We start from the raw sequence: 16,708 nt of genomic DNA on the forward strand, positions 1-16,708 counted from the left end.
TTAAAGAAACGTGGCACGGCGCACTCCTATGAAAAACTAATATGGCGATTCTGCGCCCTTGCTTCACCCAAATGAACCCCTCTTTCATACATTGCATAGTCGAGATATAAGCACTGCGCACACTTACCCACTGCGCTCAGTTACCCCGAATGACTCTACTTGAAAAAAAACTATCGGTGCTATCAAACTTATAATTTCTTAGGGCTACTTGCGACTATGTGCCCTCCTGTGACTGAAGAGACCCAACCATGACCTACAGATCCTTCCACACATAGATAGTCACCAACCAGATCTGGCCGCAGCTGTATTCTTCTCGAGTCTCCATTAAAACTGTGGACCAAAGACCTCCACTGTGATCTGTCTAACGCTAGTTGTTCCCAGTTATGATTGACATAAACGGATTTTAGGGATTGATAGAGTATATCCTTAAACCGCTTATACTGCCCTTCTGGTTTCCGAGCGTTACAGACCTATTTTTGGGAGTCTTGTGTCTTGCATCCTCAGAATGTGGCCGCTCCATCTGAGTCGGGACCTCGTTGCTTGAGTCTCAATTGTTATACAACTCGCGCGCTGCAAGACTTCCGCATTTGAAACTTTGTGGAACATCTGATGTGCATTATTTGACGTTGTTGCGTTTGTTCAAGCTGTTCTATGGCTTGGAGTACCCGAAAAATTCTTAACAGTGTGTAAAAGCCTCCATACCAACAACACCTCCAGAATACAACATAATGGCTATACAACCGACCATTTCTAATAACAATAACATCAATTAAAACCCGATAAACGACGAACTAATACCATCTCTTGAACAAGAAGCATCGAATTCATCAAAAAAGCAGGCCGTAAGGGTGCCCGTTCCAACCCTGATCGATTGCCGTTCATCCAGATCGCTGTTCGGGGCATATTTCACGTCTCATGCCCCAACAGCCATTTTCTCATCGAATTATCTGCGAAATGAATGATGAAAAAGGGCCCGCTCGTGCGACGTGATAGGTGACGTCGTTTGGACGGCATTTATGGCGTGTATTAGGGGTTGACTTGTTATCCACTTCACGCAACTTGTGGGATATAATGGGGGTGTAGAGATGTGTCTACGGCAGTTGGGGAAGTTTGGACCGCATGCGGCCGCGTCAAATTGTTTTCGCTTTCACGGTCGCCTCAAAGGGCGAAGTTGTCCTTTGTTCTTCGACTTGGCTGCGTCTTATTGGCCTTTTTTCGCAGTTTTCGCAGTTTTTAGAAGGAAACGCGGGAAAGTAATGAGGAAAGCATCGAATTTTCATCCCGACTGGGGCTGTGAGCTGAAGTTAAACCAGAAGATAATCTGGATTCATCACAGATATTCTTATTCCATCCCTGTCCCAGTTCTCTGCACCAAGTCAGTCGATCACCGTATGAAGTGAGTCCAAAACTTCCGATCCCATAGTTAAATCGAATCTTTGGTAACAGTTTTCAATGGTTGATTTCCAAAAATTGGTACATCCTTTCCAACCAGCGCTGTTTGAAATTTTCAGCTGTGAAAGTGGAACGACAAGGGATCGAACTAGATCTCACACAAGTTCTCGAGCAGTTCGAACTTCTCGACGCTCGAGAGAGCATGGTTCGTCTACTCTCCTCACTGCTGTCGATATTCCGGAATTTATATGAGTTCGCCAGTCTGCGAATATCTAAATACCAAAGAGGATCATCTTGGAAGTGTTTCTGGCTTTCGAATTCCCGTCCTAGAATTCCAATCTGTACGACATGGAGGAATCGATACGAGTCGCCACAATATAACTACGATTTTCGGCTATTCTGTGTCGGCAGCGAGAACACGTACCAATATTTGAACACTAAATTCTTGAGGTCAAAAGGAATACTTTACCTTAATTACTTTACTCTACCGTTTTTTTCTGAGTCGGATCGGTTTGAGAGATACAGGCTGTTGAAAAACCATAAAAATATGTTACTTTTAATTCTATCTGACAAACGGTTTTGAATGGAATGAATTTCGGAATATAGTTTTTCATTTATTTGAGGAATCTTTTTCGAACACAAGATATCACCCACGTCTTCCAGTTTACTCATTTTGACCATTACGTAACATAAAAATACCAAAACTTCAAAGAACCCAACTCTTGAAACTAAGTTGGAGGCTATCTAATCAATATCAATAAAATAACAGCTGTTGATTTACCGGCGCCTACTTACTGGCGAGCTTCAACTGCAACCGACCATAAAAAATCCATAAAATTTTACGACCTTCCTCGTTCGTCGCAGACTTCATAGACAGCCATCTTTGTCTATCTCATCAAGATAATGTATTTGTTGTCCTTTATTATGAACGCATATTTCAGTCGATGTTGCCAACTTGTGCAATTCTCACAAAACGCTTTAAATTTTAAATACCCATTTTTAGTTTTCATTTTTAAGTGCTTAAAATAATTTTTTTTGGGAAACGGTTGGAATGGTTATTTCAAAATGTGACGTTTCAAAATAGATCATTTTCGTCAGAAGGAGTATTCCCTGTTCTCGTACGTCAGGGGCGTACTTAGGATCGTTGCGAACAATATCTTGCCTAATCTAATCGAACCCGACCTCCACCAGCATACTTTCATGAAATATTCGCAACGAGAGCATCAATCTCAATACCCGCCCGTCCTGCTCATTTCATCAGACTATATATATTATAAATATATCAATCATCCCCCCTCGCATCGCGTCAAGACCCCGTCGCCGGATCAAATCCGTTCTGAATTTTCGGTCCTGCTCAAAATTCCGGATCGTAAAGTTCCGGCGGCAACGTAAACGTCCATTTCCCGTAACTTTCGAGAGCGTGGCGCCGAAAATTTATCACGGGGCGACGTGGACCAGAGCTGCGAAACGTGAATATTCCCGATCCCGCGGGAGCCTCGAAAAGTTGATGTTATTGTTGCGGAGCTTACGGCACCGCTCGTTTTATTCCAGGTAATTCCGGAAATCTTTCACTCGCCGTTCGCGAAAAAGTCGCCCCGGAAAATTTGTCGCAGGATAAACGTACTTACTGTTATTGTTATTGGGAAGGATAAAGTTGTCGACTGCAGCGACGTGAAAATTCTGCGGGAAACTCAGACTGCATAAACTGTTTGTAGATGGTAGTAAAGCACGACCTTTCTATGTGGAGGAATATTCTGAATAGGGAATACTCCTTCTGACGAAAATTATGTATTTTTCATGAAATATCGTTGAAACGTCACATTTTGAAATACCCATTTCAACCGTTTCCCGAAAAAAATTATCCAAAGTACTTAAAAATGAAAACTATAAATGGGTATTTAAAATTGAAAGCGTTTCATGTCGATTGCACAAGTTGGCAACATCGACTGAAATATGCCTCGATAATAAAGGACAACAAATGCATTATCTTGATGAGATAGACAGAGATGGCTGTCTATGAAGTCTGCGACGAACGAGGAAGGTCGTAAAATTTTATGGGATTTTTATGGCCGGTTGCAGTTGAGACTCGCCAGTAAGTAGGCGCCTGTAAATCAACAGCTGTTATTTTATAAACAAGCTGATCGGACATTGTTCTTTTCATTGTCTGGTAGACGCTGTTGCCAAACCGTAAACCGAGCGATTTAAATTTTAAAACCCCATATTTGAAGTATGATTTTGAATAGTTTCCGCTGTGCATTTGAAAAAATCATGAATGAAACTCATAATTATCCAGTTTAAACTTGCATATGCAGTGATAACCCAAATTGGGGAGAATTCTCCACTCTCCAGATCTCATAAGACAACTGATCAGAGAGGTTTTAGCGTTGGTTTCAGTTGTTTCCAATGGGTCAATATTATTTCATTAAAAATACAATATTATGTATCAAGTAGATATATATGATTTCTAAAAATTCTATACTCACTACGTTGTTATGGCTCCACACAATACTCGGTGGTGGTTCTGGACTGTGCTTGACAATACACGTCAAGTTCATGGTGCTTCCTTCATTTATGTACATTTCTGGACCTCCCAATAGAATCGTTATAGGCTCTGAAAAGAAATCGATGTTTATTTAGTCGTCTATCATTCAGTGGCTGTACTATTAGTGATTTTGAATGGGGGGCATAATTTAATAGGGGGCTGGGGGAGTTCAGGAGAATTGAACCCCTTTTCACTCTGGAGCCACTTAAGTTGTATCTGTGAATGGTATCAACTCATTTTTTTGCGTGAAGATGTCATGCCCAAATAGGTAACGATAGATAATAGTAGACTGATGGTGAGATGAACACACACTTTTCAGACAGTGTAACAAACAAAAAATATTCAATTTCATACGTCCTAACAAAAAAATCACGTTCAACCCTCTCACTCCCTCTAGTTGTGCCTTGTTACGAGTATGTTGTAAGCTATTCATGATAGCGGTAGCGCGAAATTTGAATTGAAATATTTGAGGTTGATCAAGTCTCCTACCTGAGCTAGTCTCCCGAACTCCCCCTATTTGAAATTCTGTATGGTGTTTATTGATATAAAACATAAGCTATATGTTTGAAAGAAAACTACTTAGAAAGTTATTTTTATTTGAAGTCGAAATAAAAGCATTTTTCGATAATCGAAAAATCATTTCTCGAAGAAAAACGAAATTTCATCGAGCTCGGTGCAAACGTTCGGTCTTGACGATCTTTCATCTCTTCCCATCTTTTCGGGAATTTTTCGACAGCAAATTTCGACACGCGATTCTTCTAGATGAATTATCATCCTAGATCTCAATGCATGACATAATCTAAGGGAGCAACTCTAGTGATGTATCTCGAAATTTTTTGGGAACTTTTCGAAGGTCAACTTTCGAGTCGCGTATCTTTTAGAAAAATCATCTTAGAACTGAATGTTGTACATATTCTGAAAGAGCAACTCTTCTCGTTATAAATTTCAAGATTTCATCCATCTCGGCACAACCGTTCGGTCTTGAGGAAGCTTTAACTGACCCAATATTTTTCTATTTTTGGGAATTTTTCAAAGGTCAGCTTTCGAGTCTCGTATCTTCCAGAAAAATGATCGTAGATTCGAATGTGATACATATTCTGAAAGAGCAACTCTTCTTGTAATAAATCTCAAAATTTCATTGAGCTCGGTGCAGTTGTTAGTTCTTGACGAATTTTCAACTGACACCATATTTTTGGGCCAAGGTTCGACACACACAACTCCTAGAAGAATCATCCTTGTGATATATGTATGTGTGTGAATAAAAATCTGGGGTTATACTTAGCAGGATCTTGCCGACATTTCGAACTATTTACAGGTTGCTTTGTAGGTTTAAGTCATAATCATAAGTTTTGGATTTTTGGAACATTTATTCGAATAATTGAAAAATATGTAAACTTGGTATCAAAACGTCCACAGTTCTCGATAAAAGAATGAAGCTCCGAATTCTGTACCAACTTTTTGAAGATGTTTCCTCAGAAATGCACATATTTTTAACATTAGCCCAGAGCTCACTTCGAAACTAGAAGTTCGTTATTTCTCGAGTTAAATTAGTCCTTCTGAAAGGACTTCGCCGCTTCGGAAAACAAAATGGCAGTTTCTTTTCCCGACACCTCGAATTTCCTCTCGAAGGAACATCCGGGGAAGTCCGACTCCGGTGTTTATTCAAAGTTCGAATGGGGGGCTAATTATTTCGTCGGAAAATTGGAAACGAGGACTCGCTCGCAGGCGAATTTATGGGGATACTGTTTTTTCTCGTAATTGGATTTCAGACGCCGCGCCGCGCCAAACTAAAAAATACGTCTGGCGTTAAAAATCGACGGTCCGGAACGATCCGGAGTCCGTTGTGTTTCTCCGTAAGCCCGTTATAATTACCTCACTTGTCGGGTTTTTTCGAGGGTGGTGTTGACGGACCGGAGGAGCCAGAGATTGAGGTTCGTTTCTTCTCCCGTTCTTATTCTCGCGAATTGGGCGAGTCCCTTTGAAGCCAGATTCATTTTTCTCCTTTTCTCGGCCTTATCGGTTTAATTAATGAACACTGTCGGAATCGGAAATGAGGAGGATTTTGCCGTTATATCGTTACGAATCGCCAATTTGCACAAATGAATAATAAACATTTTTAGCGTTTTCCGAGAAAAATACGTCCTTTTTTGGTATACAAGGCGATTCATTGGTAGATGGGCGAAATCTAAGGGTTGATAGAGGACACTGAGACGAGTCAGACTAAAATTGATGATTTTTCCAATGGGGAATACTCCTTCTGACGAAAATAATGTATTTTTTATGAAATATCTTGGAAACGTCACATTTTGAGATAACCATTTCAACCGTTTCCCAAAAAAATTATTTTAACCCATAATAACCTAGTGTTACACATATGTAACGCAAATTTCACTGGCAAATCTATTTTATTTCTCAGTAACTGTAGCTATTAGCGTTACATATATGTAACACCATTTTTCTCAAACAAAAACTATACAATTTTCAAACAGAAATTGAGTTGTTTTTGTCTTGTACACTCTATAAAGAATATTTATTCAATTAGAATAGTGATCATAACTCAGGTTATTAAGGGTTAAGCATTTAAAAATGAAAAATAAAAATGAGTATTTAAAATTTAAAGCGTTCCGTTTCTATTGCACAAGTTGGCAACAACGACTGAAATATGCGTTGATAGTATAGGACAAAAATACACTCTCTTGATGGGTTAGACAAAGATGGCTCTCTATGAAGTCTGCGACGAACGAGGAAGGTCGTAAAATTTTATGGGATTTTTATGGCCGGTTGCTGTTGAGGCTTGCCAGTGAGTACGCGCCTTATGATGGCTGTAAATAAACAGCTGTTATTTCATAAACAAGACATTGTTCTTTTTATTTTCTAGTAGGTGCTGTTGCCAAATCAAAAACTAAAAACGAAGCTATTTAAATATTAAAACCTCATATTTAAAGAATGGTTTTGAATAATTTGATGGATTCATTATAAACGAAATCGAAACTGTCATCTCACGTGAGAAGTGGACTCTTCTGAATAAGAATATCAAACCAATAAAACTTCTTGAAGAATTTTGTTAGCATAATATAATATATGGTCGATAATGGTTCTCAGCTGAGTATTGGAAACATAATCAACTCTAATAAGTAATAAATCTGAGATTGCTACCTTTTGTTGTCTTGATATGTTCTTCTCCTCACTGCGAATGTATATAATTTTAAGATTACATCAAACCAACTAACATATCCTGTTTTCAATAAACAATGATAAACATATGTAGGTATCATTTTTTTGATCAGTGGTTTCTTTTGAATTTCATTGATTTCGTCATTTATTATGAATGAATAAAGCTGATTACTTAGTCCCCTACATAATATGAATTGTATTCCATTGCATATAAATCGAAAAATACATATTTATTATAGATTTGAAGAAACGTTTTTGAAAAATCATCAGAAAGCTCTACGATGACACATAACCTAATTTTTAAATGAAGGCTGTTTATTGCGAATTGACGCTCAAATCCCAACCCCTTATCATCAACCTAGCGACCGTAGCGACTCCTATTTTCCCCGTTTTTGGATACACATTTTTAGTACGGCTATCGTTCTCCTTCTCTATCTACTCTCCATAGTCTAAATGTTCACCCACGCATCTATCTCATTCTTTTGCCAATTTCTGTTTATAAGTTTCACAGTTCCAAATGTGAATTCGGAATTTTATTTTTACTATTTGTAGTAAAAAATCCACTCAAAAAATTGATGAAATGAATCTCAGTTAAGAGTATGGCCTGCTCGGATATCAACCATAGCCAGATATACTATCCCGTTGACTCTTGGAACGAGTAAGTAGCGTAGACAAGAGCAATGTCGTAGGGGGCCTCATTTTTTTACGGATTTTGAATCTGCGCAAAAAGGGAGCCTCAATGAGAGCCTATATAAGCTTCTCTCTCAAGGTAGACCATTATCTCCATATCCCAGAAGGATCGGACGTAATTCAACGAATAAAGCGTCAAATATCCCTATCAACACTTTCGGTCATTCCCATCCACTCGGCGCCATTATTCAAGCACTCGATTTCGTTTCGGGCTCAATTTTCCGGGTATCATTAGCATGCGAAACCTATTTAATCCGGAGTCATTACGTCCAACCTGGCTCGTGACCGAATCCATCATCCGCGTGCGAGACCGATCGTCTGAAATATCGCCGGGCCAGATGCGGCGATGGTGGAGGTTAATGTACCAATTTCGTACGATCGGGGGGTAGTATAGGGACGAACGCCGACTTTGACTTATCGGCGATCGTAATTTTTCCCGTTTATTAGAGGCCGCCTCCGTCGACTGCGCCCTTTTTTCGCGATATATCGAGCGTGAAAAAAAACCGGGTCGTATTGGACGTTTCGCTTTCGTCCGATACTATCTATGTCATTAGCGATCTTTCGCTCCAACAGGTATTTCTATTATAGCGCTGAGGGATGGTTGCGGGATGTAGATTGTGGATTGATAATGTCTCTAGTAGTTGGGGAGCTGAAGAGGGAAATTCGGGATTTACTCGAGCGTGTCAGATTAATATAAGAGGACATACTTCGGATCATTGTAGAACATATGTTGTTCTCTTATCAAAAATCGAAAATAATAATATTCTAATCATCTGTCACCAGGTAGACAGTTCTTCTTCTTCTTCTTCTACGTGCGGTGCCCCACCGGGCTGAACTGAGGCCACGTGACCCATTGTTCGTCCGCTTGTAGTTGGAGAGACTTAAACTCTGTGACATGCTGACAAAAATGCCACAAGTCGACAGAGAGGTGTCCCTCTCACCATAGGAGTTGTGGGTGTTCTGTTTCCTAGATGTGTCATCCTTAAGTCCTCAAGGTTGATACAGAAGAACAAAATGTGTTCAACCGTTTCCTCCGTGCTCCTGCACCAGCGGCACAGGGAACAGCTAGTCAGTCCCATTCTATTTTAAGTGTTTGTTAAACAAATGGCCAGTCATTGCTCTGTGGCGGCGTAGTTGTACCCATGGTAGAGGAATATACTTCATCTCACCATGATGGTACCAAGGGTAGCCAAACGATGGCATCACTGCGCACGACGGTTGCGATCACAGGGTAGATTATACGTCTATTGCGGTGCAGCATACGCCAAACGATGGCGCCACCGGCGACGCACAACTCTATACCCTCGACGTAACCGGCGTTTATAGCAGGCACAAACTACGCTGCTTCGGCGATTGTCGTAGGTAGCTGCTAGGGTTCATTAACCTACCTGATGAGTCCGACCCTAGCAGTGGGACGAAACAATCACCCCAAGAGCACGCCATTCTTCAAATGGCGTGAACTCACCCCAGCACATACCGCCAAAGCTCCAGTCACTAGACTCAGTTGTTTCCTCTCAAGAGCTAAGAGTTTTTTGACCTCAGGCACAGAGGATGGTCTCTCAATGAGAAGCCTCGACTGTCTGAGACCACCTCTTATGCTCCATCCAGAGGAAATTTCCTGTCCAGAGGTAGACAGTTCACTCAGCCAACTTTAAATAAGTTAAATCAAAATTTCGCCATCCCGTGATCAACAGCCGGCCTATTGGCTAAAACATGAACTACCTATTGCTAAATTTTTTAGGGGACAAATAATCTGTAGTCTCAAAGCATCGATCTTTCTTCTTTTGAAACTTTTGAAACAGTCCCGAAACTTTTGTGGAGGAGAGCACTCGCATTGGTTATTCCTATAGTCAGATTTTGACCTTCATTTTTTAAACTCTTCTAGCTTAATCATCGCCATCCCATATTCGCAAGTTGCAATACCAATATAATCTGAATATGCAGCTAATACCCTCGACGAGAACGCCAAACAAAAAGTAGGACGGTACAAAGCCGATGCGTCCATACTGCAACCTCATATTTTTTTTTGGTTTACTTCCTGTTCATGTCAGCACTAACCCCATGGGGTCAATTATACCTGCAAAGTCAATTTCCGGCGTCCTCCATCGAAATTTCATTAAAAATAGCTGCATACGATCCGTTTCGGAGAGTGCAACTGCCTTAACAACAATCGCTGATTGGGTTTGTCAGTTCCGAACGCTCCCGGATATTTTTGGTTGTTTAGAAGTAGTCAACAAAATGTTTTTTTGCATTCCCCACGCGTTTCACTGATCGCAAAACTGGCATTGTTTTTTCCTATCGTTCGTAAACAGATGAGCACGATTTTATTAAATGGCTCATTTCGATTCCAACTGACAGAAGAGAATTAGGACACAAGTGTGAAAAAAAAAGAATATTACTTCAAAATCTCACCAATGAAATACGTTTAAATTATACACGAATTTTTTCACAATTGGCATCACAATCTTCTTGTTCGGACATTTCAACAATCGTCGTAAAAATGGGGAACATCATAACACTTTCTCAACATAACTAACATAAGCACTTTCAAGAAACTGCCTCGATTTTCTACATTTTTTTTCACCCTAAATTGCACGATAGAACAATTATTATTCTCTCAAGTGATCTGATGCCTTTAATCCGACGAACTTGGTACTGAACCATTCACTGTCCAGCCATATGTTTCCGTTTTGTTTCGTTTTTCCGAGTCCGGAGTCACCTTCCACAGTCCCGTACTTGAAATTCAATTAAATTTTGTCGAATTTCTAGGGTTTGTATCTCAGCCATCTTGGATACTTCATATAGACAGCTTTTGGTTCTACCTTATGTCAAAAAAAGCCTCACCTTTGAAAACACCCTGTATTGTTCCTCGATTTTAATTTAAAACGTAAAAATTCCGAATAAACTCTAAAATCTAATGAAAAATCTAATTTAACTTCCGATTTTAATGTGTAGATGGCCCCGCTGCCAAGCACAATAAAAGAAGAAGAAGAAGAGAAGACTCCCGATTTTCTATAGTTTGGTCGATAGATGCATCTTTGGTTACATTTAAATCCTGATCTCTCGGTCTTCGGTGGTAGGTTCTTGACCTTCTAGCTTCTTCCGTTGGATCGTAGTCGACTAATCTTCGTAGTTCCTCATTTGGATGTTGTTTGGCTTTGTCGAATATCCTTTCCGCCTTTCTCTTCATAAATTCTGTAATTGGTTCCCATTCCAAGTCCTTGTTGATTTGTTTGTTCCTAACAAACCAGGGTATATCCATCGCCATTCTAAGGAGTTTATTCTCAGTGGCCTGTATTCTCTTGATGTGGGTCTTGGCTGCGAAGCCCCATGCCGCCGATCCATAAGTGAGTTGTGGTCGCGCGATAGTTTTAATCATCGTCATCTTGATGTTCTTATTCATATGACTTCTTCTGCCTATGATTGGATAAAGTCTACTCATTGCGGCTTTTGTTTTATCAACTGCACATTTGATGTGGTTTTTCCATGTAAGTCCTCTGTCAAGCTTCACTCCTAGGTATGTTGCTTCATTTTTCCATTCAACCTCTTCTCCATCAACTTCAAGGTTTTCTTCCATCCTCAATCCTCTCTTTTGCAGTAATATTGCTTGAGTCTTTCTTCCATTGATTTGGATTTTCCATTTGATGCACCATTTGAGTAATTCATCTATGGCTTCCTGCAGTCTCTGGTGTATGATCTCTGGGCGTCGATGTCTGAACGCTATCCCCGTGTGATCTGCGTAAGGGGTGAGCATATTTCTAGCATTCTTCGGGATATCATAAATGTATATTACGTAAAGCAGAGGTCCAAGTACCGATCCTTGAGGCACTCCCGCTTCCAATTGTCTGGTTTGAGAGGTTGCTCCATCTATCGTCACATAAAAGTTTCTATTCCTCAGATAGTTCCTTATAATCTTGCATAGATTGTTCGAATATCCTGTTTTTTTCATCTTGTAGTTTAGGCCTTCGTGCCATACTCTATCAAAAGCTCTCTCGATATCCATCAGAACTAATCCTGTGGCCTGTTTGGTCTGCATTCCTTCGGTGACGTATTCTATGAGCCGTAGCAATTGGAGTTCAGTCGGATGTTCTCGTCGAAATCCAAATTGTTCGGGTGGAATTATCTTCAACATTTCTGTTTCCTCATTCAGCCTTTTAGCGATAACCCTCTCGACGATTTTCCCTAGTGCTGATATAAGGCTGATTGGTCTATAATTTTGAGGAAATTTCCGTTCCTTTCCAGGCTTGTTGAAAACTATCATTTGTGCAGTTTTCCATCTCTTTAGGGATAGATGCAACAATCCTTCATAAATTGTTAACCCATCTCCAATACGGAAGATTATGCAGTAGGTGTTTCTTCCTCAACAAACAGACCGATCGATAGGGCGTCCCATCCACCACCCGTTTCCCATCCCCCTCCGGAAACAATCCACGCGATATTGCAAATTTAATTTCGTTCCGTGAAGCTGCACTCCAACCCGAATTGTATCAAAAAGCCGGCTCAAGAAATAATGGAACGGCAACAACATGAATTTGCGCGACCCCCGTTGTAGGTCATTAAGCGTGCCAAATTAGTCCGGAAGGATCGTTAGAAAACAATACAGGGCTCGAGTGCCGGGGGCGCGTAACGATGGGACGATACCCCCGAAGATTTCGGCAGGTGAAGGAGCCAGGCTAGGCCGCGCTGCCGGGGCTGCTGGGGATGGTGGAAATTTTCGCCCAGATGCGTGGGTTGGGACTCTGTTTATTCGGAGATACTCGACCCCTGATTTCCAAATATCTTGTGTAGGTATAAAGGTCTCTAATTTGTATATTTATTGATTCTGACATCGGATTTCCTTCTCCAAATAAGGTCACTCTCCTGTCTTTCTGTCTTATGTTGTCTGATCTACCAATCTGCAGAAACAACAGCGTTGCAACTTGGTTGTTTGAAAGAATGTTGCGTTGCACTTCTCCTTAAGGCGCGGTTCTCACTGGAGCGATACGATAAGCGATGCAACATGAGCAATCTTTTATCGCCCGATGCAACTTTTATCTTCGCAACTCTCCAGTGCACACTGAAGCGATACGATAGCCAAATAAAGCGCTTATCGTCACTCAATCACGAAATTCTATGCTACTTTTTCCGATTGCTTCCATTACGTTTGCACGATTATAAGAGATCGGTGTCGAATCAGGGTCGGGTTGCTTATCGAATCACCTGTCCCATCGTTTATCGTATCGCTCCAGTGAGAACCGCGCCTAATATTTTCCCGTAGAGTGGTCAGTAATGTCTAATACTAGTCTTCGGTTATTGTTCTACCCTTATCCAAAAAATCAATCATGGTTACTCCATTGCAATCCCAAAAAACTGAAGCAACTTTTCTAGTAGATTTTTGGACACGAAACTTCTCAGGTCTTGGAGAACCAGAGTGTCGCCATTCCATCGATTGTTGCTTTGTTTCTGGATCGTAGAAATGTACCCAAGTCTCATCCATAGTGACAATTCGGTTTAAGAAGTCTACATCGTTTTCAAATCGAGCAAAGATCGAACGCGATGCTTCTACCCTTGCACGCTTTTGGTCTACGTTCAAGCATTTGGGAATCCATTTTGCAGCAATTTTTCTCATGTCCAAATTGACGTGAACTATATGGGGAACGCGTTCGTTTGAAATATTCAGTGCTTCAGATATTCGTTTTAGCCCAATTCAACGGTCTGATAAAATCATGTCATGAACTGCATCGATATTTTCGGGAACTGACACAGAAACTGGCCTTCCCGATCGGTCATCATCTCCAATGGAAAATTTACCTCTTTTGAAGCTTGCAGTCCAATTTTTCACGGTTGCATACGACGGACATTGATCACCAAGGCTATTAAGCATATATTCGTAAATCTGCTTACCTCTTAAGCCTTTTAAATATAGGTACTTGATGATGGCTCGCTACTCCAGTTTTCGATTTTCACAATTTCGGTGGACATCTTCTTTCTTTTAATTTTTTTTTACTCTGGTTTACTTTTTTGACCTCAAACTCCACACTGAAACTTCTAATGAGTTTCTGTTCATTGCTATGGTAACGGAATATTATTGTTATGCATGGAACTGGTCTAGGCTAACTAGATATACATCCTCGTAGCTCACCATCCAGTTGCTGAGTTCCAATTGACACCAGTATCCGGGATAGCTTCAAGGAGCTTCTAGGAGAACCTTCTCATTCCTTTGAATCTTTCTCGCCCACATTTTTTGTTGGCTATCAATGACGAGACATTCTGATACCTGTAGTTTTATAATCCTCCTCACAGTATATCCACTCGTCAGTTTCTGCTAGAACCATTCTCATTAGGCTCTTTCTGAGGCCACAATGTCCTGTACTCGTAAGTAATCCAGTTAGTTTCCAGATAACTCTCAGATCTCGCGGTGTTAATGTTCCTAGGAAACTTTCTGGAGTGTTTCAGGCTCGGAATATTCCTCCAGTTGTATTGTCTTTCAGTTTTTTAGTTCTCCTGAAACTCTTTCTTGTAAGTACATCTTCCTAAACAATGTGCAAGTGTATTTTTCTCTCCATATTCATCCCTCATACCATCTCAGCATCGATGATATCTGGTGGCCGACCTCGAATACCCCTGTGCCAGTCCATGTCATGCCTTTCAAACCATCTGCAAAGCATTTAATAGTATTTCTTTTGACGATTTGTGGGGTGGGTTAACTTTTCCAATATTCCTTTCTACTTAGCATCGGTGGGAATGTTTTCTTGATGCTTGTTTCATGTATCTCCACTTCACTGGGAAGATCAGCCGATGGTATGTGTTTAATCACAGAAACACAGGCTCTGTCCATTCACTGTGACCTTAAGGTCTATTGTGCCCCCTAACAGAGCTGTTCTCACCGCGCCCTTTACAACTCGCCTTCCAGTTCCAGAGATCTGATGAAATCCAATATCTGGGACGGCCTCAACGAGGATAATTCCCCACTCCTACAAGTTTCCTGTCCAAAGCACTCTTTCCTTTGGCTTGCAATGGCATAACATTCCGTAACCAGTAGAATAGGAGTTTCTTCCTCCTCTCCACAGAATCTACACTCGTCAGTGTCCAACAAACCCATTCTCAACAGATGCTTCTTTGGGCGACAATGTCCTGTGAGAAAGCCAGCTTCTTACTGACATCCAGATATTTTTTGGATCTAGCAGTTTCAAAGTTCCGAAGGAACTTTTCGGAGTGAACCATCCCTTTTGGCTTTCTCCTTCTCCGTAAACTCCTTCTTGTAGGTGCATTTTCCTATACCACAGAAGGGTTCTGGCCCAGTGAGTGGCGTTTGTGCGCTCTCTCTGGCAAGTGCATTGGCCTTCTCTTTTCCTACGATTCCCAAATGACCGAGAACACAGATTATTTTTCTTGCCTACCTCATTGAGTTTGTTCCGGCATTCCCAAATCAGCCTTACCTTCCCTGGATATTATTGGATGGCCTCTATCTATCACAAGATGAAGAGGTGTGAGATCTGTAATGATCATTGCCTTAGTCGAGCACGTTCATAGCCAGCCTTTGTATTCTATCGTTCCTCTATAGAACCATTACAACGTCAGCGTAGCCCAAACATTCGTAACCGAGCTTCGTGAGCCTGTCAATCTGTTCCAACCGTGGCTTCTACAGGGGTGGTTACAGTCCCATGTTGATTCATTTTCGGACGCAATAGACGCAAAGTTTCTTGGCTTCGAAATGACGAGAGCTTCCTTTCAATCGTGAACCATTTGGGAGGGAAAGGTTATTTTTCTCTTACCCGGCAACGTCGGCTCCTGCTTTGCGGTAATAAAACATCGAGATCGCGACGTCTACTAATTACAGATGGGAGCTTTAAAATCACCGGGGATTTCCGGGGCCGTTCAGGAAGCGGAATTAACTTTCGAGAGGGTTGATATGACGGGTTCTGCTCATTTATTACCAGAAAAAGATCTTGTAATTAGCCGTTCCGGGATGGAATTCTATCTCGCCTCGCTTCAGGAAAATTCGGAGCGGAGCTATTGGAATCGAAACGGTTCGATTTCTGATTGGAAAAACGACTGGATGGATTGATGAGCGGGGTAAATGGTGCAAAAACGGATTTCCCAGCTTGGCGTAACGGTATTTGAAGCGTTGATTCAAGGGTAACAAGAGTAAGCCTCACAATCACTAAAATATTCGGCTAGACTCTGTATTAACATGATTTGTTGATTTGTTTCTAGATCCTACTATCCCAGGCTACGTGTATCTTATGACTGTGTGACAAAAATGCCAAAGCTATGGGGGGGTGTGGTGTATTGTGTTATTTCCTTCCCATTATATCCAGGACGTACTCAATTCATAGAAGATCATTACTACGGCTCATAGAATATGTCACCGAAGGAATGCAGACCAAACAGGCCACAGGATTAGTTCTGATGGATATCGAGAGAGCTTTTGATAGAGTATGGCACGAAGACCTAATCTACAAGATGAAAAAAGCAGGATATTCGACCAAGCTGTGCAAGATTATAAGGAACTATCTGAGGAATAGAAACTTTTATGTGAAGATAGATGGAGCAACCTCTCAAACCAGACAATTGGATGCGGGAGTGCCTCAAGGATCGGTACTTGGACCTCTGCTTTACGTAATATACGTTCATGATATCCCGAAGAATGCTAGAAATATGCTCACCTCGTACGCAGATGACACAGGAATAGCGTTCAGACATCGACGTCCAGAGATCATACACCAGAGACTGCAGGAAACCATAGATGAATTACTCAAATGATGCATCAAATGGAAAATCCAAATCAATAGAAGAAAGACTCAAGTAATATTGCTGCAAAAGAGAAGATTGAGGATGGAAGAAAACCTTGAAGTTGTTGGAGAAGAGGTTGAATGGGAAAATGAAGCAAAATACCTAGGAGTGAAGCTTGACAGAGAACTAACATGA

General features: G+C 41.0%; 1 protein-coding gene across 3 annotated transcripts in view; it reads right to left on the reverse strand.

Annotated features, from left to right (window-relative positions):
- The window catches only part of LOC123308075 (zwei Ig domain protein zig-8-like), a 152,139-nt gene that overhangs the window by 42,508 nt on the left and 92,923 nt on the right, over window positions 1–16,708 (reverse strand). For all 3 annotated transcript variants that reach the window (XM_044890614.1, XM_044890615.1, XM_044890616.1), the window contains exon 5: window positions 3,876–4,003. In XM_044890614.1, coding sequence (XP_044746549.1) covers window positions 3,876–4,003 — 128 coding nt within the window. The remainder of the gene's footprint in view (window positions 1–3,875; window positions 4,004–16,708) is intronic.

This window comes from Coccinella septempunctata, chromosome 2 (assembly GCF_907165205.1).
Source record: "Coccinella septempunctata chromosome 2, icCocSept1.1, whole genome shotgun sequence".
Lineage (NCBI taxonomy): Eukaryota > Metazoa > Arthropoda > Insecta > Coleoptera > Coccinellidae > Coccinella > Coccinella septempunctata.